Below are 26147 nucleotides of genomic sequence, written 5' to 3' on the forward strand. Positions count from 1 at the left end.
TGTGCGCTTGCTCCTGATGTGGGATCTCTGTCCTTAATGTACTGTACATTTTGATTTAACGCTATAACTAGTACTCAAACAGTATGTTTCACTTTGTGTTTCTATGTGGGTGCAAACTGTTGAAACCTTTCTTAATGTATACTAAATTGATCTTCTGTATATAAAGAGAATTGAAAATGAATCTTAATGTGAATGGAAGGGGAGAGGGAGCGGGAGAGGGGAGGGTTGCGGGTGGGAGGGAAATTATGGGAAGGGGAAGCCATTGTAATCCATAAGCTGTATACTGGAAATTTATATTCATTAAATAAAAGTTAAAAAAAAAAGTTTACAATGGCACAACAATTTTGAAATTCATGCATAATTTTCATATTATACATTTTCATGAGCTTTTTGAAAACAACTCCAACTATTTTTAGAGAATCCACAATTTTCAATGATTTGGCTCCCTTAATGACACACGGCTTCCAAGACTTTGTGAATAATAAGCAAATATCTCAATATATGCATTTTACTATATCATATCTCAGATGTACATCTGAAATTCTAAGCATAACACACATATATATAGATGGTGTCATGCACATAAATTTTATATATATATACTTAATTTTTACTGGCAGACATATTTTAGGTATCACATGCTCAAGAAATGTTAATGCACATAAAACTGAATACCATATAACCACAAACAAATCCATGAACCAGTAAGAATAATGATGAATGAATTATGTTATAAACTTTTTAAAATTAAATACTAAAGTAAATCATGTGAAAACTAGAATGAAACAAAAATTTGATTTTCAGGGGTACGTGTTGTGGTATAGCACCTGCAATGCTGGCTTCCCACAGAGGTGCCAGTTCAAGTCCTGGCTGTTCCACTTCCTATTCAGGCTCCGTGACAACAGCCTGGGAAAGCAGCTCAAGATGGCCCAGGTGCTTGTTCCTTGGCACCCATGTGAGAGACCCAGATGAACACCTGGCTCCCTGACTATTGTGGCTATCTGGGGAGTGATCCAGCAGCTGGAAGATCTCTCTCTTCTACTCTCTCTCTCTTTAACTCTGCCTTTCAAATAAATAATGAATCTTTTTTTTTTAAAGTAATCTTAATTTGGAAATTTGAAAGAGAAACTAAATACAGGACAACATTATAGATAACACAATAGAATCTTAAATTCTTGCCCATTGCAACTTAGAATAACTGCTTTACATCTTCAGAGGAATGCTATTATTTTAAGGCATGTTTAAATCATGTGTAGCTTCTATGCTATGCAAACTCATAATGCTTGGTTATAGAAATTGAGTAAGGCAGTAAATTTTTAAAATTCCATTTTATAAGAAGGTATATGGTACAGCTTAAAGAATTTAGAGACAGCAGTAAAGGTATTTCAAAATGAATGGGTATGAGGGCATTTCCTCCCAATGAACAAAATGTTAATGAATGGTTTTCATACATATCAGTTGATAAAATGCACAAACATGATTATGTGGGGTTTGCCACACCCATGACAGGAGGTGTATAAAAAGGTCCTGTGGAAGGAGAGAAGTTCATATTCCACAAGCAAGCACTTTGCTCTCACGTAAGACCTCAGCATTTGACACCATGAGCTACTACTACGGCAACTACTATGGTGGTCTGGGCTATGGGCTTGGAGGCCTAGGCTGCGGCTACTTTAGAGGTCTGGGCTGCAGTTATGGCTCTGGCTATGGTGGTTATGGATATGGCTGCTACCGCCCATGTTACTATGGAAGATATTGGTCATGTGGCTTCTACTGAGAAACTTTGCCCCAGATTGAAGACTACCAGCTAATTTTTCTCTTGTTGATTCTACTTTTCGATTTTTTCCTTCTATTAGTAGGTGCCTCTGCTGCATTGAATAATTATACAACTCCAGATTACTATGATAACACTTCACATTTCAACATGATAGTGTTGACTTAATAAAAATGTGGACTTGAGACTCGCATTGTGGTGCAATGGGTTAAGCCAGTGCTTGCAATGCTGCCATCTCATATGGGCATAGGTTCAAGTCCTGGCTGCTCCACTATTGATCCTGCTCCCTGTTAATGTTCTTGAGAAAGTGGGAAAAAATCACCTAAGAGCTTGGGACCCTGCATCCATGTAGGAGACTTGAATGGAAATCAGGGATCCTTGCTTCGGCCTGGCCCAGCCCTGGCTTTTGAGGCCAATTTGGGATTGAGCCAACGGATGGAAGATCATTTTCTCTCCCCCCCATTTCTTTGCCTGTCAAATAAATAAAATCAATCTTAAAAATAAAATCAATAAGACTTGTCCTTTTAATTTTGGGGGCATTTATTATTTGGGTCATCATTCTCTTTTTGCATTATATATTTTAGCGCACCTCTCTTCCAAACGGTTCTGGTGTAAAATGTAAAAAATTCCTTTACATGAAATCTAAATTGGCATTTGAAATATAACATAGTTACATGTTCTATCCCTCATAAATACAAGGACGATATGTTTGTGCATGCATGCCTCTCTTTGCAATATGTGCCTGTGTGCTTTGTGAAACCCTCCTAATGATGGTGTTATGCTTATAATACTGGGTAACCACAAGAGTAGCAAGAATTACCAGTTCTCTTCAGACTAAACTATATCTCTACAGATGCAACTGTGGCTATTTTTGACCAGACCTGTGTCTTCGTAGTGGGATCATTGGGCCATGTTATTACCCCGTTTACTTCTTTTGTACTCCAAGTCATGCTGTCTTGCCTTTTTCAAGTCAAACATATTCTATTGTGCTGTTGGAGGCTGTATTCTTAATAGATTTCTTCTCCCAGGCTACGCTTTTGCCCTCAAATGACAACTGAAGGAGCTTAAATAGCCTTCAAAGATCACATAGCCATGGCCACTTAAGTTGCCATTCTTATTTCCAGATGCACAGAGTTCTACCCTAGCATTTAGAGGTGTGATTTTCTACAAAGGTCGCACAAACAGACATTCATCATACTATAGTAGTTTGTTCCTGAAGATTCCCTAAAAATATATTTCCTAATATGATTAATGTTATTCTCATGAGAAGACCAGTTAAATTTCTACAATTTTGTCTATGATTTTGTTTAGAAGGCCATAAAACCCAGGCTATTATGCATATATGTGTCACTGTAATTTTTATTTCTAGGCTTCCAAAAGTATTTGCGTTGTCTGGAGTTGCTGTTTATGGTTTGTACCTCTAGTTGGTGTCTTTACCTTCTTCACTTTTGCTTCATCAGTTTTAAAAGACTTGATTCATTGAGGACAAATAGTGGAACATATGGACCTCTTTTGTCTTCTCTCATGAAATATTGCTTTCAGTTATCAGAATCTTTTAGAATGCTTTTAAAATGGATGGTAGGTTTTGGGAGACAAAGGCTTCCAGATTCTAACCACACAATAGGTCAATATTGGATCTAGCTACAAAATAGTTAAAGACAGTGGTATCATTAGCATTGGGTTCATTAATCTGAACTGATCAAAAACAGAAGCATATAGAATCTGGTGCAAAAAATGGGGAAGAGAAGAAATCCCTGATAGATGCCACACGTGATTTCCTTCAAGAACATTAGAGGGTCATTACAAAGTTGATCTCTGTTTGCTTTACTGAAAATATTGGCAATGAATTCCTTTCATTGCTAACTCATAAAATAGTAGGCTCAAATATCAGTACCAAAATGTAAACAAGAGAGAATATGCCGCACCAAGTCACATTTCAGGATATCAATAACAAAACTTCTGTGAACTTGTCAAAATAATTATATAATAGTTCACGAATTGATATTTTGAGATTTGAGAGAGAAAGAGGTCTTCCATCTGCTGGGTCACTGCCTGAATGGCCACCGCAGCCACATCTGGGCCAGGCTGAAGCCAGGAGCCAGAAATTCCATCCCGGGTACAGGCGCCCAAACACTTGGGCCCATTTTCTGCTGCATTTCCAGGCATATCAATAGGAAGCTGGATTGGAAGCAGAGTAACCAGGACTGGAACCAGTATTGCAAGTGGCAATTTAACCTGCTGCATGTGGGATACCTGGAAAAATGTCCTGACTCCTGAGTTCTGGCTTCATCCTGGTCCAGCACTCTGGGGAGAAAACCAGGAGGTAAAAGAGACTTTGCTCCCTCTCTCTCTCTCCCTGTCTCTGGAACTCTGACTTCAAATAAACAAATGTGTCTTTAAACGGAAAAAGAAGTGTAGTCATAGTGCCAGTTACTTAATTTTAAAACTTGGAATATAAGAGTACTTCAAGGCAGAAATGTTAAGAAACCATAGTTTTCCTTTTATGCAAAAAAAGCTCCAGCAAATTTATCATCTTAAAACAAAGACTCATTTCTTATCTCACTCTTCTGTATTTCAAAATTCTGACAACACATTTCAGAGTTCTCTGTTCAGGAAATCAGATGTTACCTGGTTGAAATCAAAAAAGAGGGGCTGAGTTCTCTTCAAGTCTGGGAAAAAAATCTACTGGTAAGTTTGTGTCTAGAGTTGCAGGCAGAATTCCCATTTTTATGCTGATTGCTAGGAACTAGAGGCTTTTTCCTTTCAAAAAATATTTTTCACATATTGAATTTGAAAAAAAGTTTCACATTTCAAATGCATTCTTTCACACACGGGACCTTCTTTCTAGAAAGTATGTCAAAGTTCTCCTCATGTGCTGAGTTTGATTTCTCCTTCTGCTCTCAACTAGAGATGTCTGCTTTTAAGGGACTCCTATGATTAGATCAGGTCCACTCAGGTGTTCTCCCTTTCTTAAAGTCAACTATGCCATATGACATAGCCCAATCATGTGAGTGAAGCCCATTATATTCAGTGTCAGGGCAATGCAGGGTGTGTCTTAGGGACTCTCTACCTAACACAGAGATATATCCTCATGTAACCTTACGGGTCCAGTTCTCACTTGAAACAGAGTGGGCTCAAAATCCTCTATGATATCACTAGTTAACATGTGAACCTATTTGTGTGAAGAATGCTTCTAATACAGATGTTCACATATTACATTCCTAGTGCTGTCTTCCTCTCCTCTTTCTCTAGTTTATTCTACTTTAGGCAAATTGACCTGCAAAGGTGTCTGCTATGTCCCTAATGCAAGGTATCTGTGTCTCTTATTCCTGACCAGGGTTCTCTTTTCCCAGAGAACTGTTTGACTTTCCCAAAAGTCACATATTGAAGAATGAAGAATTTCTTATCAACCCACTATGATTTCAAAAACTTCAATAGGTCATTGAATAGCTTTACCCTTGCTTTATGTTTTAACCTCAGCAGTTATCGGTGTACATAATTTTGATTACTGAAGTATCTGCATCTCTCTCATTAGAATGCACCCTTCAGGAAGACAGAGTGCTTTTTCTTCTTTTTTTTTTTCCCACTGTTATAAAATATACTTTGCAGTGCTCAGGGAAATGTTGAGCACGTAGTAGCCACCGTGCATTTGTTTGCAGTCTGTCTCTCTACTCAAACGTTAGCCACTGGGGATAAGGAATTTGTTTTACTATTTTTATCTCCAAGACAAGTAGGCAAATATTCTCTATTGTTTGTGGATTGGATGCATAAAGATTAACTTGCATATGGTAGAATCGGAAAAAAGAAGCTTGGCTCAGGTATGGGTCCAGGTGGCCTGGATAACTGGTATTTTTGAAACTCTTTGCCAAAATGGGGATTTTAAGGAAGAGTAACAAAATTAGACTGTGGTGGGTGAAAGTAACACAGTCACTGTTTTTCGTTTTTCCTTTTTAAAAACACTTTTTCACATACTGAATTTGAAATAGCTTACATGAATTTGAAATAACATACATGTGCAGCTTAGAGAAAGAAGTTATTTGCTTTGTGAAATGAAGTAAAAAATGTCCAGAATGAGAAAAAGACAGTGAAAAAGTATTTTAAAGGAAAGGCATACATGTAGCATGACTGTGAAGGATGAAAAAGGGTGCTAACGTAGGGATTAAACATGGATTTATAGGTGGTATTGGTGGGCTTAGGTAGGATAGGAAGGAACAAATTTTATATTGTGGTCCATCCTCAGAGTTTTGTATGTTTGTTTTCAACCAGAAGTAAATCTGGTATAATTATTTTGTCAATGCACTTCACTACCTACATTCACTAATATTATATTTTTATTTAATGCAAAGGATGTTTTCTGTGTGTGTGTTCATGAAACAATGTTTTTAGCAAGTGCTACATATACATTTTGCTGTAGCTTTAAGTTTAGTCAGTAATATGAAAGAGCCAAAAATACAACTGTAAGTTGTATAAAAGTACAAAGAATAACCAAACAGAAGACATTTAGGAAATTAAATAATTGGCATTTCTTGAAGCAGATTGGAAGGTGTTATATTAAGGGTGGTTACCCCAGGACTATCTTAGACACTTGGTAACTACTTCTGAAAGAGGCATTTTAAAAAGTATTAAATATGATGCAAACCGAAGTGTTTTTTGACTACACATAAGTGAGAAATCTAAGCATCCACTGACATTTTGAAGAGAAAAATAATACAGAAGGAAAAGGAATGAAAGTGACAATCTGTATAAAAGAAAAAAAAACATTTTACAAAGCAGAATGGTGAAGCAGGAAAATAAGTTTCTGATGAAAAGAAGGAATCTGTTTAAAAGTATCTTGAAAGTTCTATGCGGTCTTGAGAGGAAGACAGAGGTAGAAGCACACGGTGTTCTAGAGATACTCAGCTGAAGGATAGCACAGTCTTCTAATAAGTCAGTATCCTGTGATTATTTTATAAACAACACCACAACTGAGACCACAGACTAGACTCCCAGAGTTTCTTGTTTATTCTATTTTCAATTAATTTATCATAAACAATGTGGTTATACATTACTGTGTACCAGAATTAATTCATGAACTAATTCTCTTTTTTTCACATTGAGTACACTGGTGCCTTAAATATACTAATCATTATGTATACACACACGGATGAATAGATTAACCACAAAAATGAATGTATACCTGCCTTCAGTAGGATAATTACCATTATCTTTTATATTTCTGAATTACCATTTACCTTTTTAAATGGCAATATTACAAAAATTGATACTCACCATGGGGTGCCTAAAGAATCTAAAATAGTTGATTTTATAGAAATGAAGGGTAGAATAGTAGTTAACACAGGTTAGAAATGGGTCAAGGGGGGAGGGAAGAGGGAAATCTAATGAGTACCCAAACAGTTAACCAGGAGGAATTAATTCTAGCATTCAGTAGCACAGCATGGTAACTACAGTTTGAAACCATCTATTATATATCTTACAAAGATACAGAAAAGAGGAATCCAAAGACTCCCAGCAGAAAGAGATGATCAACTTTTAAGGAGAAGGAAATGCTAATCACCCTGACTTAATCATTGTACATTGTAGACATGCATCAAATTATTACACTTTGGTCCATAACTATGTAGAATTCAAAATGAAATTTAAAATAAATAAATACTTTTTGAAAGACATTTAAAAAAATAAATTATGAATAGCAAGCTTATTAAGGCAACTTTAAAAAGAAATGGTGAGCACATTTGCATTAGCTTTTTGTTACTATAACTACAATGCCTGAGACAAAGGAGAAGGTCTATTTTAGCTTATGGTCTTGGAGGTTCACCATCTTTTTTTTTTGTTTTGTTTTGTTTTTTAACTTTTATTTAATGAATATAAATTTCCAAAGTACAGCTTATGGATCACAATGGCTTGCCCCCCCACAACTTCCCTCCCACCCGCAACCCTCCCCTTTCCCACTCCCTCTCCCCTTCCATTCACATCAAGATTCATTTTCAATTCTCTTTATATACAGAAGATCAATTTAGCATATACCAAGTAAAGATTTCAACAGTTTGCACCCACATAGAAACACAACGTGTTTTATTAAATCACAATGTACAGCACATTAAGGACAGAGATCCTACATGAGGAGTAAGTGCACAGTGACTCCTGTTGTTGACTTTACAAATTCACCATCTAAGACCCAGCCCCATGCATTTGGCATCTGGTAGGGGTGCAATGTGGGAAGGGAGGCCCATGTGAGGAATAACCATTAAATGGTGATTCAGGAAGCCAAGACTTGAAGGGAGCATTCTAATGTCATCATGAGTCCATTTAAGGATTCTATGCTAGGACCTAATCCAATCAATCACTTTCTAAGGCCCCACCTTCAAACAACAAAATTGGATTAAACTTCCACCCTAATCCATGAACCATTATGTTAATCCATTAGCCATTAATTTAAGAATTGGGATTTACATGTTTGGGTGAGTATGGGGAGCCAAATCCTGTTTAAACTATAAAGACATCTATTTTCAATTTAATTTTAAAAGTAATTAGGTATTTTTTTATTTTTTTTCATACAAAGCAATTTAAAAAATCATGTAAAAACTTTATATATATGTGTGTGTGTATATATATGTATATATATATATTCAGCTCAAAAGACCAAATAGTTAACACTTCACTCAGGGATTTTGTATTGTTTTGCATTTCCAGATTGCCCTGCTCTGGCTTTGACCTAACCTGTCAGTATTCTCTCACATTATCTACTATACATAGCTTTAAATTTTCTGTTTAAAAATCAAATACTCTTCTCTGAAATCATCTCTCTTCTGAACACCAAATGTCTTTAATCTTACCCAGGAATAGAGATAGTATTGCATAGACTATAAAAGCACAGTCTCCAAGCAATAATAGTAGTTTTGATTTTCAGCTCTGATACCCTTGAGGCACATGACCTTTTGCGAGTAAGTAAGCCTGTGACTAATAGTACCGCAAGGATTGTTGTGGGGTTGAGTTTAGTGCATATAAAGGGCCTCGGACAGTGCCTGACCCATAATAATTCATCAGTAAACAGTTTGCTATATTTGTTTACTTAAAAATAAATAAAAGTTACACAGATGAAGTCAATAGTTATTTTCTGTAGTACTTTGCCAGTCCAGATATCATTTTATTCATACTCTCTGTGAAGTATCATTCATGAAATTCCTTTCTGTATTGCTAATGAAAATATTCTGTGCTGATCTTAAAATGGCTTGTTGACATTTCTTGCATCCATTTTGCCATGATTAGGGCTACAATAATGAGGAATTCAAAGCTTATATATGATTTCATTAAATTGGTTGATGTCCCAAGTACATTGAGGTGAAAGACATTTAGAGAGCATTACATCTTTTCCCTGACCCCTTGAAGTATCAGCTTGATTTTTCAGATTTTTTTCTCTGTTGTTTCGCCACTATACAGTAATACTTTCTCATAGGTGAATTTATTTTGTAAAAATAATACACCAAAGAGAAAAGAAATAATTGTTATAAAGGTAAAAGCAATCCTTAATACTGATATTTGGCAAAGCCTTGGAATGTGATTAACTTGTTCATTCAAAAAGATAAAAGAATATGAAAGGTCCCTTTTCTACAGAAAGCAGCATAGGTGTTAGGGTGATTGGAGAAAAAGTCAGTCCTTTCTGTATCGGGGGGCTGAGTAGGTAGAGAGGGAGAAAACAACAGTGGCTAAATATTCATGGACATGCAAGACCTAGGGTGACAGATCTCCTTCTTTTTAAAGAATCAAATAGAGAAGAACAGAAGGTGATTCCTAGTTTGGCAATTCCTTGTTATTTATTTGAGAAGAAACAGACAGACATAACTTCCCTCCTTTGATACACTCCTCAAATGCCTTCAATGACCAGTGCTGGCCCAGGCAATGCCTATAAGTAAGAACTCAACTCTCTCCCAAGTTGGTGGCAAGATTCAACTGCTGAAGCCATCACCCACTGCCTTCCAGGGTGTATAATAGGAGTAATCTGGGATGTGGGCATCCAAAATAACATTTATTTTATTTTATTTTTTTCTGTGAATTCTCTTTTATTTACTCAATTTTATTTACAACTGGAAGTCTGGGAACTCAAAATCAACATCCTTGCCTGTGAGTTTGTTATAGACACCAGAGAAAGTTTCCAGCCATGTTCCACATTATTCTGCTGTACTGTGTCCAGATGGACCTGTATGAACCAACTGCCATCCAGCTTCACAGGGATTCTCTTGCCCAGGACTTCTGTTGGGAAGACCAAGTCCCCAAGGATTGCAGGGTACACAGTTGTTATAGTGTGGCTCCTAGAAAGCTTGGACTTATTTTTCGTTCAACTTTTCTGAGTTGGCTTAGGCAGAATTCTCCTTTGAACAATAAAGACACCATGATTTCCACTGAATTTTTTTTCCAATTCACATACTAGCTGGACATGAATTTTCTGAAAGGATTTTAGTTGAGGAATGGGATTAAAGATTCTGATAGCTTTCTGGACATTACCAACTTCGATTTTCTGGGAAGATGTGAGGTTCAGCAGACTTAGTTGAGCCTTGAGGTCTGAGTTCAACTCCAGCTTCAGGAGTGCCTGGGAGATGCCCAAGTTCAACTCATCTGGCCTCTGGCAGTTAGGCTTGATGATCTTGGCACTCAAGCTGAGCATAGCTTCTCCTGGCTTAGTGCCAGCCAAGGAAGAACCCAAAGTATATCTTAATCACATGCCCTCCCAAGATCCTCTAATGTTGATAATAATTTTGCTCATATCATGCAAAAATTTCTGACTAAAGAAAGCAAGCACTAAAGATAATAGTCTCATTTTTTAAAATTTAACTAGCTTTTTGAAATTGAATTCTTTTAACTGAAGCAGATTAAAAGCTGTTCTTTTGTCATTAATAATTCCCTTCAATATGTAGGTTGCAAAGCACCAATGTTAGAAACATTTAAGGATTTGATTACTCCCTGTTCTTATTAAAGTGGTCAGGGAAACAACTTCAATCAGTGTTAGTCCATTTTGTGTTGCTATGAAAACATATTTAAGACAGGGTTTATTTGGGCTCATGATGGTTTTAGAGACTGAAAAGTCCCAACTCAGGTGGCCACAGCTGAGGAGACCTAATGCTTTGTCATAACATGTTGGATGATCTTATGTCAGGAACTTGTGCAACAGTGGTTAATAGCGTATGCAGAAGAAATGAAACGCCAGGGTTATTGTGCTTATATCACCTTGCCCTCACGCTTATATAGCCCCAAAGAGGCTCATCTTATTCCTTTGACATGTAATCCAGTCTTGAAAGACTTGACCCAGTCCCATGAAAGACACCAATTCATTCATGAAGGTACCTTTATCATCTCCCAAATGCCCTACCTCCTGTCCCTGACTCATTAAGGACTCCAGCCTTAACATTGAGTTTTAACGGGTTTAAAACAAATTTAAACCATAGTAATAAACATAAAGCTCACAAATCATTTGTTCTCTTTGTAATATTTAAGTATTTGAGATTAAAAAATAGCTGAACACTTATGTTTACTTGTTCGGTGTCATATGCGTTTATTTATAGTGACAATGAGAATAAACAATGTAGTAAATAAGTCAGCTAGCCATTGTGAGAGAAGAAACTCCTCATACTGTATTCACACCCATAATTCCAAGTCTGTTTGCTTAGCTAAAGCCAAAAATCAAAGCACTTAGGTTTTATTTCTAACCTGCCACTGAAAATTTTGTTGCATGATCTTCAGTGTCTCTTAGAACAAGACCATTGGAATAACTTGTATCTCTGGTCTCTTATAATTGTGGGGGATTTAGAGTTTGGAGTAAGACTATATTTGTGGGCAAGGTTCTATATATAAGGATTATGAAGTATTTTCTCTATGTGGTTTTTAGTGATATCTACCAAGTGAGCTGTCTACAGGAAACATGATGCTTGAGAAATTCCTTTGACATCAGTTTGTGACTCTTCTTTTAAACATTAAATGTCATCATTGCAATTCCAAATGTGGCTCTCAGCTTACTTTAGAATAGCACATTATGTTAAGACATGCATCTTAGTTGATTGCCATTTTTTAAATAGGACTAGCATTTCAGGGAACAATTATTTTTCAATCTATGTGAATTCTCGGCAGAATAAAGATAATACACTTGGCTTAGAAAAGAGTCAGCAGTCACGGAATGTCAGAAGACAGAGTATAATTAGAGGGTAAATGCAATCTCATGTGATATAATTTGAAGAATACCTGAGCTACAGAGATTTATTTATGTAGTTTAAAACTCAGAAACCCAAACATGCAGAGAAATTTTAAATACTAGAATTTTATTAAAGGCAAAATTTTTTCTAGAAATATAAATGAGCAGAGCATCAAACATGCTGCATAGTACTTAAATAACTGGTTGCATAAAGAAGTGGAAGATGTGGTTGGGAATTAGGGAACAGGAGAGTTGGCACACTGTTCAAGTAATATGCTCTAATGGATGGCATTTTGAGTTGTGGCTTTCCACACACACATGAGACTGCATGTAAATGTTCTTGATCTAACACACTCACAAAATTGATCTGCAGCAGCAAACCAAACCCTCCACCTGTCACCATGAACTATTATGACAGCCACTGTGGAAGGCAGGGCTGTGGCATTGGGTGCCTCAGTGGCCTGGACTGTGGCCATGGAAGCTATGGATATTAAGAGATACTACAATCTGTATATCTGTAGTATCTGTAGTATCTCTTAATGCAAACTTCAGCCTTTCAAAGTATATCTAATAAAAAATATTCCAAAAGTAAAAACGCTTTTGAGATCAAATTATTTTATTACAATCAATTTTCTGTGGTGTGTTAACATAATCACCAAGTATGGGCCTGCTTTTTATTATATTTAGGAGACTTACCAACATATTTTATTTCATGATTATTTCACTTTTCTTTTTTTGTATGTTTCATCTTCTTTTTTCCGTTATCCACTTATTCTCATTCATCTTTACTTTTTTTCAGCATTCTTATATCTATCTCTCTATCTTCTATCTCTTCTTGTAGAAAACAGGAATTCTACATCTAAAGGTTAAATTGAAGATAAACAGTGATGATAATTGAAATTCAGTTTAATGTTCATTCTTTCTCAGAAAGTTCCTTGATCATTTCTAAAGATGACCTTTAGAAAACAATTTTAATTTAGTGTATATTATTTTAGAATACCTGATAAAGTAAATATAAAAGAATGATATAAAAATTATAATAATTGTTAAATACAGGAGATGGGAATACAGTTTACTATAATTTTTTTTTTTTGACAGGCAGAGTGGACAGTGAGACAGAGACAGAGAGAAAGGTCTTCCTTTTGCCGTTGGTTCACTCTCCAATGGCCGCCGCGGTAGGCGCGCTGCGGCCGGCGCACCGCGGCCGGCATACCGCGCTGATCCGATGGCAGGAGCCAGGTGCCTATCCTGGTCTCCCATGGGGTGCAGGTCCCAAGCACTTGGGCCATCCTCCACTGCACTCCCTGGCCACAGCAGAGAGCTGGCCTGGAAGAGGGGCAACCGGGACAGAATCCGGTGCCCCGACCGGGACTAGAACCCGGTGTGCCTGCGCCGCAATGAAGAGGATTAGCCTGTTAAGCCACGGTGCTAGCCTACTATAATGTTTTTATTCTTTCTTCTTTGTGTATGTTTTAAATATTCATCAATAGAATAAAAACCAAAGCTAAAACAAAAACAATTACATTCAGGCCTGAAACATGTATGGTCCTGTTAATTTAAACTTATAAAACTGTACCTAAGAAGTAATAAAAACATATAAATATGAGTAGTCTTAAATCTCATATAGAAATTGAATTCGTGATTAAAAATCTTGCTAACAGTACAAACTTGTTGAATTTTTAAGTTTGCTTTTCAGAGAAAAAGTAATGAAAGAGCACTTCAAAACTTCTCTATTTTCTTCCTAAGTGGGCAAAATCTCAATAAAAATATAATATCCCTTGATGAAGGAAAATTATAAACCAATTTTTTTATTAAATAGGTGGAGTTAGACAGTGAGAGAGAGAGAGACAGAGAGAAAGGTCTTTTTCCATTTGTTCACCCCCTAAATGGTCGCTGCCCGAAGCCAGGAGCCAGGTGCTTTCTCCTGGTCTCCCATGTGGGTGCAGGGGCCCAAGTGCTTGGGTCATCCTCTACTGCCTTCCCAGGTTACAGCAGAGAGCTGGACTGGAAGAGGAGCAACTCGGACTAGAACCTGGTGCCCATATGGGATGCCAGTGCCGCAGGCGGAGGATTAACCAAGTGAGCCACGGTGCTGGCCCCCTAAACCAATGTCTTTCACCATCAAACATCAGATATTCTATGAGGTATAAACCAGTAATTCTCAATGACAAATTCTTAAGAATCTGTGAGTAAATGTCATCTAGCAATCTATGACGTATCAGTAGGGAATACCCACATCCAAGTAAGTTTAATTGAAGAGTCAAATGAAGGCTTACCATCAGGAAATCATAACAAGACTCAATATGTTAACAGAATAAATAGAATGATGTATAGTACTAATTCATAGATTGTTTTAAATTCTGAGCCTGCTAATGCCAATGCCCTGTTACAGCTCAGCCTGGTTCTGATGATTAATTTTTCTTTCTGGAGTGTTTTCCATGCCTTTTTGAATGGCTTGTGTTGTGTTGTGATTGTTCAAAGCCTGATGTGTTTTATTGGTACTTGAACTGAAGCCTGTTGGCCTTTGGTGTAAGAATGTTGATCTCATTAGGCGCTGGGTGTGTTAAATGAGACAGTAGCTGCAGAAGTGGGAGCTTGTTTGCCTTTGACCTTTAATGCTACTAAGTACCTCTCTTCAGAGTAATGTGTCTTACAGCTCTTTTTGTTGTAACACACTATACAAGAATGTTCCAAAAAGTTCATGGAAAATGTGATTAAAACATAATGCTAATTTTCTGTGGTCTTTTGAAGCCTTCTCATCCTACTATCCTGTTGGTATGGTGGTAAGTTTAAAAGAAAAGAGCTACTTTATAATCTTAAAATTAAATATCATTTTACATTTTTTTTAGTAGGTCTGTCAAAAGGCTGACTTGTGAAGGGCTTCCCTTGAGGCAAGTTATTTCTCTGAGCTGTTATCATCTTCTCTAAAGGCAGGCTGTCCAAAATGCTACACTGAAAGCTCTGAACATTGCAGACTCTCATCTCCTTCCACCTACATACGGGAAATACATGAAAGCCAGAATGGCCCAGAGTGGGAATTTTTTTTTTTTTTCTCCAAATAGTTAAAATCCTGGCTAGGTCTTTTTCCTTGGTGGATCAGCCTTTGTCATGGCAAAGACTCGAGTGTTTATTTCTATTTCTGTTTCCTCCCTGCTGAAGCTATGAAGCGATCTTGGATCTAATGAAATCATTGGCAATGAGCCCCATACAGTATAGAGCTCTCCCTAACACCTTGGCCATAGGAATTTCTCATTATCACACAATTTCTAGCAACTGGTCAAAATTACTATCTCAGTATTCCTTCCTCTTTAGGGCTCCTCTGTCATTTGTTCTGGGTAGCATGATCAAGGTTGTGATTTTTTTTTTAACTTTTATTTAATGAATATAAATTTCCAGTGTACAGCTTATGGATTACAATGGCTCCCCCCCCCATAAATTCCCTCCCACCCGCAACCCTCCCCTCTCCCGCTCCCTCTCCCCTTCCATTTGCATCAAGATTCATTTTCAATTCTCTTTATATACAGAAGATCAATTTAGTATAAAGATTTCAACAGTTTGCACCCACATAGAAACACAAAGTGAAACATACTGTTTGAGTACTAGTTATAGCATTAAATCACAATGTACAGCACATTAAGGACAGAGATCCCACATGAGGAGCAAGTGCACAGTGGCTCCTGTTGTTGACCCAACAAATTGACACTCTAGTTTATGGCGCCAGTAACCATCCTAGGCTGTCGTCATGAGTTGCCAAGGCTATGGAAGCCTTCCAAGTTTGCCGGTTGTGATTTTAAACGCATCTGTCTTTGCACACTTCAAGGTGATATATTCTGCAACCTCAATGGATCCAATGAAAATAGCTAATTTTCAATACATCCAGATTTTTCTTGTTGTAAAGATGGGAGGGATGACTCTATATGATGATGTGAAATCTGGAAACTAATGAAGTATATCTAATGATAAAAATGTGGCTTTGAAGGTTAAGCCTCTGCCCGAAGTGTTGGCATCCCGTATGGGCAGCAGTTTGATTCTAGGATGTTCCACTTCCAATCCAGCTCCCTGGGAAAGCAGCAGAGAATGGCCCAAGTACTTGAGACTCTGTATCTGCATGGGGCATCCAGAAGAAGCTCTTGGCTCCTGGCTTTTGTGTGACCCAGAAACCATCTCAATAATTTGGGGAGTGAATCAGTGGATGGAAAATCTCTCTCTTTCTCTTTGTTTCTGCTTCCTTCCCTGTCTGTGTCTTTGCCTTTAAAATAAATAAATAAATTTTTGAAAAACTAAAGATAAAAATAAAAAGCTTTACAGCTACCATTTTACTAGGTGATAAAACAAGAAATGCTTTCTTCCTGGGCTTGGAAGAAAAGAAATTTCTTCTTCCATCACATGTATTCAACATTATTTCTGGAGTTCCTAACAATTTTTATGAGGCAATAATAATGATATTAATGAATGACTGGCAAAGACCTTTTGAAATTTATAATAAACAACATGGCACTTTACACTTAATTTTCAAAACATTCATATTACTGAGTAAATAGAGTACAAATCTAAAAATTTAGATAGTCTCTGGCAATACCGATGCATGAGAGGAAGGAAAGGGATTGCAGAAAGTGTCCAAATCTTTGTTTTTACTAAGAAATGTCTGAGGTATGTTGGATCCTTGGGGACTGATGGAGTTTACTGGCTGAAAGCGAAAATGAATGAATGAAGATTCTGTGTAAGTTATTTAATGAATGCTCATTGTATATCTGTTTTATCAAATTTTTTTATTATAAATAAATGGAATTTATGAACTACAGTTTTTCTGAAGGTTGGAAGTTAATTAAGTAGTCAGAAGAATATTATAGGGGCAAAGTTTAGATGCTGAAAACCTTAAATGCCGTTTTTACTGGGTTAGCTTAATCTCTATTTCATTAGTTTTCCTGATATGGAAAGCTACATGAGTCTCTTTTGGAAGAGAGTGTTCAGAAAACTGTAACTGGGAGCTGGAGATCTCTAACTCTTGTACAGAGCACTTTTGTTCCTAGTGTTTGCTCTGTATACTTTGTCAGAATGTTCATGCTAATGAAGTCTTTTGTGTAACATTAGAGTCTCTAAACCAAAGCAAACCTTTGTAGTTGCACATCTATTAAATCTGATAAAAATGTATAATTCCTCTGAATAGTAAACTTTAGAACTTATCTAGGATAGCAAAAAGTTTTATAACATAGGGACAAATATATCTATCATGATTATGAATTGAAAGATTCATTAGTATTGTTTTATATGTTTAGTTCTATATATAATAACAGCAGAAATTTTTATAGAAAGAATCTCAAATAACCAAGATGATTTTGAGAAAGAAAAGTAGTAAGAACTTCTAAATTCCTGCTTAACCAAAAACGCTATAAAAATTGAAAAGGACTGTTATAGACCAGGAAAAATTAGTTGGCATTTTTGTGTATATGGTAACCATGATCTCTATACAAAGCCTTTAAATTCATATTTTAAAAAACTAATTTTAAAAATCTTAAGTTTTGGCCAGCACCAGGGCTCACTAGGCTAATCCTCAACCTGCGGCCCAGTACTCCAGAGTCTGTTCTGGTTGCTCCTCTTCCAGTCCAGCTCTCTGCTGTGGCCCGCCCGGGAGGGCAGTGAAGATTGGCCCAAGTGCTTGGAACCTGCACCCGCATGGGAGACCAGGAGGAAGCACCTGGCTCCTGGCTTTGGATTGGCGCAGCGCGCGGACCATAGCGGCCATTTGGGGGATGAACCAACGGAAGGAAGACCTTTCTGTCTCTCTCTCTCTCACTGTCTAACTCTGCCTGTCAAAAAAAAATAAATAAAAATAAAAAAAGTAGAAGAAATATGCAAGAATTACTATTTCTCAAGAACCTCACCAATATAATACATTGTCTTATTTTTAAATTCTTACAAATCTGATAAGTGAGAAATGGTGTAAGAGTAGGTTTTTATTTGTATTTTCCTTATTTTAACTGAGGTTGAACATCTTTGGTTATGCTTGTCATTTTGTATCTTTTTTTTGATCACCTAACCATAGATTTGACCCATTGCCTTTTTAAAAATTTATTTCAATACGCCAAATGCATTATATGTTAAGAATATTATCTCCCTGACTAAAAGTCATTCATTTAATATACTTTATAATTTTCTTGTAACATGACTTATTATGACATTGCTTAACTATCTACTCATCTATTGACATAGTGATAAATAAAAAAAAAATTCACAGGTACACAAACAACCATCTAAATAAATACTTGTATGCATTTGAATAAAAATTCAAATTCAAAATCAAAAACCATTAAACAATCTTTTATGGCTTCTTGTTTTTTTTTTTTTTTGGATCAAAGATAGAAAGCTTTTCCTAAGCCCAGTTTCTGTGGTAATTCACCCATGTTTTCTCCAAATACTGTATGATTCTGTATCTATACAGAATCTGCAAAACTTGCAGTGATATTGTCTCTACTTTGTCCACTTTATTTTTTACATTTCCCCAGATATTTATAAAAAAGTACATACCTATTGAACTGATTTGAGGTGCCTACATTACTATGTGCACTAAATTTTCATATTATTTAGCTATCTAGATTTTCTATTTAATTATTTTGTGTCTTTTTTCGTGTTCTAATATCACGTTGTTTTTATTTATTGAGGCCAGCATCAGGGTTTCATGTTTGGTAGGATTAGAAATTCTTTGGAGTCTTTTATATTAGTATTTCCTGTGTATTCTTATTAATCTATGTTTCCACATAAAGTTTGATACTATTCTACCCCTGTAAAAATATTTTGCTGAAGTTGAATTGAATTGTAAATGTAGGGAAGCTTCTATTCTTATGATATTAAACTATCTATTCTATGAAAAGAACATGTTTCTTAATTTTTGAAGTATAGTTTTAAGTCTTTCAGAAATTAATACACCTTATGTAGGTTTTGTACATTTCTTCTTAAGTATATTTTAAAGTATTTTGTAAACTGTTTACTCTTGTAAACCGGGGATTCTCTGCCATGTCTTCTACTTCTTTGTATTCTTTGTATCAAACCTTTTCTCCACCTTCATGGGAATTTTATATTGCATTTCTTAACAAATTGTTTTAGTCCTTGACTTAGATTTATCTTTGATTCTCTTGAGATTTTCCATGTTGCTTGCATACAAATGTAGTTCTATTTGTTTTTATTCTTCTTCCAATTCTATTTCTTTTTATTCTTCTTCCAATTCTTATTCCCCCATTGATATTTATTGCCCAAATGATATAGAAATGTCTCCAGAGAAAAGTTTTAATATTATTGAATTTATTAAGCATCCTTTCTTCTCTTAATCATGGTAAAAATATCTCTACATTTTCACAATTAAATAAGAACTCTCTTTAGATAATTTTATTAAGAATTAGCCATCAATTCCTATTTTATCTGCTTTTTATCAGGAATGAGTGCTGAAATTTGTCAAAAGCTATTTGTCATTTATGGAAAGAGTAACATGATTTTGCTTTCTAAATCTATTAATATACATTATATTAATGAATATATTAATTTTGATGCACCTTATATTGCCAAAATAAATCCCACTTCCTCATATTTTTACATCGTGATATTGAATCCTACTTGCTAATGTTTATTTAGTAATTTTTCCATACATATTCACAAGAGTTACTGAGTTATAATCATTTTGTGTCTGCTATCTTTGTTGAGTTTGATGAATGGTATATTAGCTTCATAAATAGTATTTGGAAGCCTTACTCATTTTTAATTCTTAGGAAGAATTTCTGTTCCATAAAGCTATATCTTCACAGTTTGGGCAGAATAGTCATTGAAACTAATATGACTGCAGCTTTTGTGTGTGGGTATTTCCTTCTATCTCTCTGTTTCTTCTCAAAGAAGTGTCAGCTTCTTAATCAATACCCCATACAGTTGGAAGCCATATGTCTTATACATCTTAATTGTATTGACTACAGCAATTTTTTTTTTCAAAATGTCATGCAATTGGACTCATGCAGTGTATAGCATTTCCACATGGCACTTTTCACTTAGTAACTTGCATCTAAGATCTATTTATATCTTTTCATATTGATAGTTCAATTATTTTTATTATGAAATACAGTGTATGGAAGTACTGCAGTGTGTTTCTACATCCACCTGTTGAAGAACATTGTCTCTAGCTGTTGGAAATTATGTATAAAGATTCTATAAATATTCACAAACAGGTTTTTGGGTAGGCAATTTTAAATCTGTTGGGAAATATCATGAAGTACAACTGCTGCATCACATGGTAATAATATGTTTAGCTTTTTAAGAAACTGTCATTCTAACTTCCAATATGACTGTAACTCTTAAGTTTCATTTCTACCAGCAATGAATGAGAATTCTTATTTCCTTGCATAATTGCTAGTAACTGGCATTGTCAGTTTTTGGAATTTTGTTAAATGTTTGTTTATTATTAGGTATATTAGGTTTATTATTAGGTAGGGAAGGTGGGGAAGAGAAAGAGAAAGAAAAATATTCTGTTTCCTAGGATGCATTAACTGGAAGCTGGGCGAAATGTGGAACAGCCCAGACTCCAAGACTACATGTGGTTCTCTCAAGTAGTGGCTTAATCGCTGTCATAACGCCCACCCAGAGTTTTGGAATTTTATCCATTCTAATGTGTTAGTATAGTGATATACTGAATTTACATACAATTTTATTTTTGGATTTTCTTAATTACTTAATTTTAAATATTTCTGTTGAGCATAGTGACTTTTTCTTGGTGAACGCAGTTAGCAAATACTTTATTTTAATAGATGAATTAAACTTGTTCACAGTTATTGATTTGTTATTATGTCTGGTGTCATTTGTCAAAAATATTTTTGTTAGAGTTGTTTGTACATTTTTATATTTTTGTTTCTTAATTTATATACTGAATTTTCTTTATTTAATAATTTATAAATTTCTTCTGATACCTAGAAAGATTTTTATAGCTATTTTGTGGTTACCCAGAAGTTTTTTATGTATTTTCTTGCAAAAATGCCCTTAGTATGTCATTTTCCTATTTAAATTTTTACTAACGTAATTACCAGTTTTAAATTAAAAACATTGGCTATCATTTCATTAAACTATAATTATTTTATACCTTTCATTCTCTTTTCTTTCACTTTTTCTTTTTCTTTTTTTTTTTTTTTTTTTTTTTTGGACAGGCAGAGTGGACAGTAGAGAGAGAGAGACAGAGAGAAAGGTCTTCCTTTTTGCCGTTAGTTCACCCTCCAATGGCCGCTGCGGTCGGCACGCTGCGGCCGGCGCACCGTGCTGTTCCGATGGCAGGAGCCAGGTGCTTCTCCTGGTCTCCCATGGGGTGCAGGGCCCAAGGACCTGGGCCATCCTCCACTGCACTCCCGGGCCACAGCAGAGAGCTGGCCTGGAAGAGGGGCAACCGGGACATTTTCTTTCACTTTTTGTTGAATTATTTTTACTCTGCCTTACTATATAATGTTTACATATTATTCTTTCAACAATCTTTGTGTTAGCCTTTGTCAAAAATTAAACACATGAAATTCTCAGTGTCAGTCCTTTGCCAATGCTTCCTCAGTTATCTCTGTTGAATCCTTAGCTGATTGATCAAGTGGGACCCATGGGGTCAATATTTTCTTGGTTCTTGCATAGATAAAACATTTTCTCTGATAATTTGGATAAAATTCTTGGTTCACAATTTACATCCTTGAATGTTTTTGAAAATGTTACATAATAAATTTATTAGTTTGTATACATTGAGAAATCTGAAAAGGGTCTAAGTTTTGTTGTTTTAACTATTTGATCTTTTCTTAGATATCCTGAACATTTTCTTCTGTATCTTTGAATTGCCTTTCTGTAATGTGGTAAAGTAATTATAGCGTGAAATTATAGCCATGTTTGAGAATGTGGGTTAGTGGTATTAAGTGCATTTGCATTGTTGTGCATCCCTCACCACTACACAGCTGCAGAACTTACAACTACTGTCCTACAGGTGTTCAGCATGGGTCAGTTTTCTCAGGTCATGAATGGCTGCAGCAGTGTGTCCACTGAGGACCTCCTTCAGTTTTAGAGACTCTCCCTCGATTACAATTTTGGATATCATTCAAATTTTCCCTTTGCCACAGACTCCTCTGACAAGTAAGCTGGATTTTCATCAGTGTTCCATTTATCTACAGTCTCTGATTCATGTTTTTAAATGTTTATTTTATTTATTTGATAGGCAGACTTTTATATATAGAGAACGATATCTCTCATCTGCTTGTGCACTTCCTAAATGGCAGCAATGGCAGGGGACTGGGCCAGGCCAAATCCAAAAGCCAGGGGCCAGGAGCTTCTTCCCAGTCTCCTATGTGAGTGCAGGGATTCAAGCACTTGGGCCATCTTCTGCTGCTTTTCCGGGAGCATTAGCAGGGAGCTAGATTAGGAGTGGAACAGCCAATCTGGCCCATATGGGATGCCAGTGTCTTAGGCGCAGCTTCGCCTGCTACATCACAATGATGGACCCCTATTTTTTTTCTTACCCACATTTTTTTTCTTTTTATTGTTTTACTGCTATTGTTTACTGATGTATATTAGATTTTAATGACTCATTTTCTCTTTAGCATCTTGGAATTTGCTCTTCATACCAATTTGATTTTACCGTTCTAGTTATTTCCCAAGTTTTTCAAACCATTTCATCTTTATGATGACTTGAAAATTATGATTTTTTTTTTTTTGGCCAGGTAGAGTTAGACAGTGAGAGAGAGAGACAGAGAGAGTTATAGACAATGAGAGAGAGAGACAGAGAGAAAGGTCTTCCTTCCATTGGTTCACTCCCCAAATGGCTGCCATGGCCAGCGCTGGGCCGATCTGAAGCCAGGAGCTGGGTGCCTCCTCCTGGTCTCCCATTTTGGTGCAGGGACCCAAGCACATGGGCCATCCTCCACTGGCCTCCCGGGCCACAGCAGAGAGCTGGACTAGAAGAGGACCAACCGGGACGACTAGCATCCGGTGCCCCGACCGGGACTAGAACCCGGGGTGCCGGCACAGCAGGCGGAGGATTAGCCAAGTGAGCCATAGCACTGGCAGAAAATTTCTTTCTTTTTTTTTTTGACAGGCAGAGTGGACAGTGAGAGAGAGACAGAGAGAAAGGTCTTCCTTTTGCCGTTAGTTCACCCTCCAATGGCCGCCGCGGTAGGCGCGCTGCGGCCGGCGCACCGCGCTGATCCAATGGCAGGGGGCCAGGTGCTTCCCCTGGTCTCCCATGGGGTGCAGGGCCCAAGCACTTGGGCCATCCTCCATTGCACTCCCTGGCCACAGCAGAGAGCTGGCCTGGAAGAGGGGCAACCTGGACAGGATCGGTGCCCTGACCAGTACTAGAACCCGGTGTGCCGGCGCCACAAGGCGGAGGATTAACCTAGTGAGCCGCGGTGCCGGCCAGAAAATTTCAACTTTCTAGTCTGAGTTTTTGGTTTATGACACTTAAAATATGTCTGCAATTTTTGTTGATAATATTTAATGCGTGATATTTTGTTAAAATATTTTGCTGTCTTCTTCATCTTCTTTTTCTTCCTCTACCACCTCCTTCTCCTCTTTTTCTTCTCCTTCTCCTACTCCTTCTTCTACTTCCTCCTCCTCTTTTTATTTCCTCCTCCTCCTCCTCCTCTCTGTTTTTGGTAGAGGAGCCGTCCCCAAATGATTTGCTAGTCATTTTATTTTTATTATAGTCCTCGTATAGACAAAACCTTGCACCTCTGGATTTGTGGGTGGAGTCTGATGTTCCTGTGACGGTCCTAGATCAGGCATGGACTCTTGATTCAGAGTGTCAGGCATGTTACTCAACCGCTGAAGCTTTACCTGGTGGGGAGTTCGTCGTTTTTCCCTTGTTTTCTTCTCTTCCATGAAGATCCTACATTCTCTGCTCACACTTTGTTTTCTTCACTGCGAAGTTTTCAAATGGTTTCCTCTTTTCTTCTCACGTTGCTTTTGTTTCATAGTCAGTGTCCCACACAGTGGATCAGTAGTCTATTTCTGCACCTTTTAAGCACTCCTTTGTGCTGTCATCGCTTCCACCATGTTATCTTTTTCAAGTGTTTTTTTCCTTTTGGGGGAAACTTACTTCATGAGACAGTTTTTCTCTTTTGAGAAAATTGCTCGTCAATTTTTGACATTCTGTTTCACTATTCTTGTTTTATCAAGAAATAGCATCACTAGAAATTCATATTTGTTTATTTTTTTTTAATTTGAAGTTTGCAGTGCCCTCTGTCTTATAGTTGTGTTGAAAGTATAGAATTTGTGTGGTTTATAATTTTCTGTCTATTTGTCTGCCTATTTGTTAGGTAATGTGTTGGGAGATTCAGACTAATGTAGTTCCTTTATCAGCTGCAATTCAAGAAGTCAAAGATTTCAACTATTAACAGAAATGAAATTTCAGAATTATTCTTTGCTTTCGCTATTTAGACCCTGAAGCTGTAAGTCAACCAAATTTAAAAAAAAAAAAAAAAAAACCTTACTGGGTATAAGCAATGTTATTAGCAGAAGAATGAAATCTCATAAGATCCAAAAGACAGAGATTACACAGAACTTATTTGTTATTTTTATGGGACTATGCACTTATTAATTCAACCAAAAATATGCTACTTATTCTATTTCAACCCCAAAAGTTATAAAATGTGACCAAAGTAAGCATTTTCACCTTTGAGGATTAAAATAATATAATGGGTAATGTAGACAAATGAATTAGTATTTTATATTATTAATTAGTATTTTATAATATTTTGTCATAGGCATTCATCTACACTCTGAAAGGCTGTCTACATTAGGGTGAGGTAGAGGTAGATGGCAATGTTCTATAAGTATTCTTGAATACTGAAGAAAGGGAATACTTTTGAGTAAATGGATTAAAACAGGAACTGACAGAGATAGTTAATCAAATATTTGTCATAGAAAAGTTTAAATGATTAAAAAGCAAGATTTCCTCTACATTTGACTATCCAGAAATCACTAATGAGTTTGTGACTATGCCCTGACCACCATGGAGAAAAGACCTTGGGTTCTGGGAATGATCAGTATCAAAGACAATGCAATGCAAATAAAACGAAAGGCAATCTGAGGTTATATAATTACAGGGCTACTAGAAGCTATCAACCAGATTAGACCATTTAATTAGAACACTAGGACGGCCTTTGAAGAGGCTATAATCATTTTTCATCTTGGAAGCATTTTGTTCCTAGGAATGCAAACTCATTAAAAAATAATAATTATAACTAAAAGTCCTTTACTAAGAGCTTGGACCCTTTGGTAAGTAAGAAAAACAATTTAAAAGAATTTATAGACTTTAAATTATTCTGTTATATGGAAATGAGATCATCTGTCTTGTTAACCACACCCACTAAGAGTATAAAAACATTCTGGGAAGCCAGAGACATGGACATTCAGGAAAATCATCTCTGGTATCAAACCAACTCACTACCCTTGATACCATGAGCTACTATGGCAGCTACTATGGAGGCCTGGGCTACGGCTATGGAAGCTTCAGTGGCCTAGGCTGTGGCTATGGCTGTGGATGTGGCAGCTTCCACAGACTGGGCTGTGGCTGTGGCTGTGGAGGCTATGGAAACGGCTCTGGCTGTGGAAGCTTCAGATATGGCTACTGTCGCCCATCATTCTGTGGAGGCTACGGCTTCTCTGGCTCCTACTAAAAACTTACACATCCTCATGTTACAATATCTGTTCTCTTGCCCATATGCTTCAGTAATATGAATACTTTGTTCAGTGTAGAGAAAATATAATTTGTTGACTCATTTTCCAAAAGGAGCTAGCCATCCAATATTCTAGAACCTGATATCTTTCCATTGAATCAGGGTTTCACCTATTAATATTTAGTCAGTAATATCTGCTGTAACCATGTGTAACCTATAGTTTAAAATAGCCTTTACTAAATATGTATAATTGACATAACAAACATGTCTTAATTAATTAATTTCAATGTTTTGAATTATGAGATGTTGATCAGTATGTTGGTTTTATTTCTCCTTAATTAGAGTGTTTTTTTTTTAAGATTTATTTATTTATTTGAAAGTCACAGAGTTACTTGAATGGGGGAGGAGAGAGAGAGAGAGAGAAAGAGGGAAAGAGAAAGAGAAAGAGAGAGAATCTTCCATCTGATGCTTCAGTACCCAAATGGCCACAAAGGCCAGTGTTGGGCCAGGAAACAGAAGCTGCTTCTGTGTCTCT

General features: G+C 36.6%; 1 protein-coding gene and 1 pseudogene across 1 annotated transcript; one reads left to right on the forward strand and one right to left on the reverse strand.

Moving 5' to 3' along the window:
• Window positions 1–9846: 9846 nt before the first annotated feature.
• On the reverse strand, window positions 9847–10430 carry LOC133747254 (small ribosomal subunit protein eS7-like; annotated as a pseudogene).
• Window positions 10431–25393: 14963 nt separating this feature from the next.
• On the forward strand, window positions 25394–25612 carry LOC133747262 (keratin-associated protein 19-5-like). Its single transcript, XM_062175569.1, has one exon. It carries the CDS (start codon window positions 25394–25396, stop codon window positions 25610–25612), a length of 219 nt encoding a protein of 72 aa, XP_062031553.1.
• Window positions 25613–26147: the final 535 nt, after the last annotated feature.

Source organism: Lepus europaeus, chromosome 2 (assembly GCF_033115175.1).
Source record: "Lepus europaeus isolate LE1 chromosome 2, mLepTim1.pri, whole genome shotgun sequence".
Taxonomy (NCBI): Eukaryota; Metazoa; Chordata; class Mammalia; order Lagomorpha; family Leporidae; genus Lepus; species Lepus europaeus.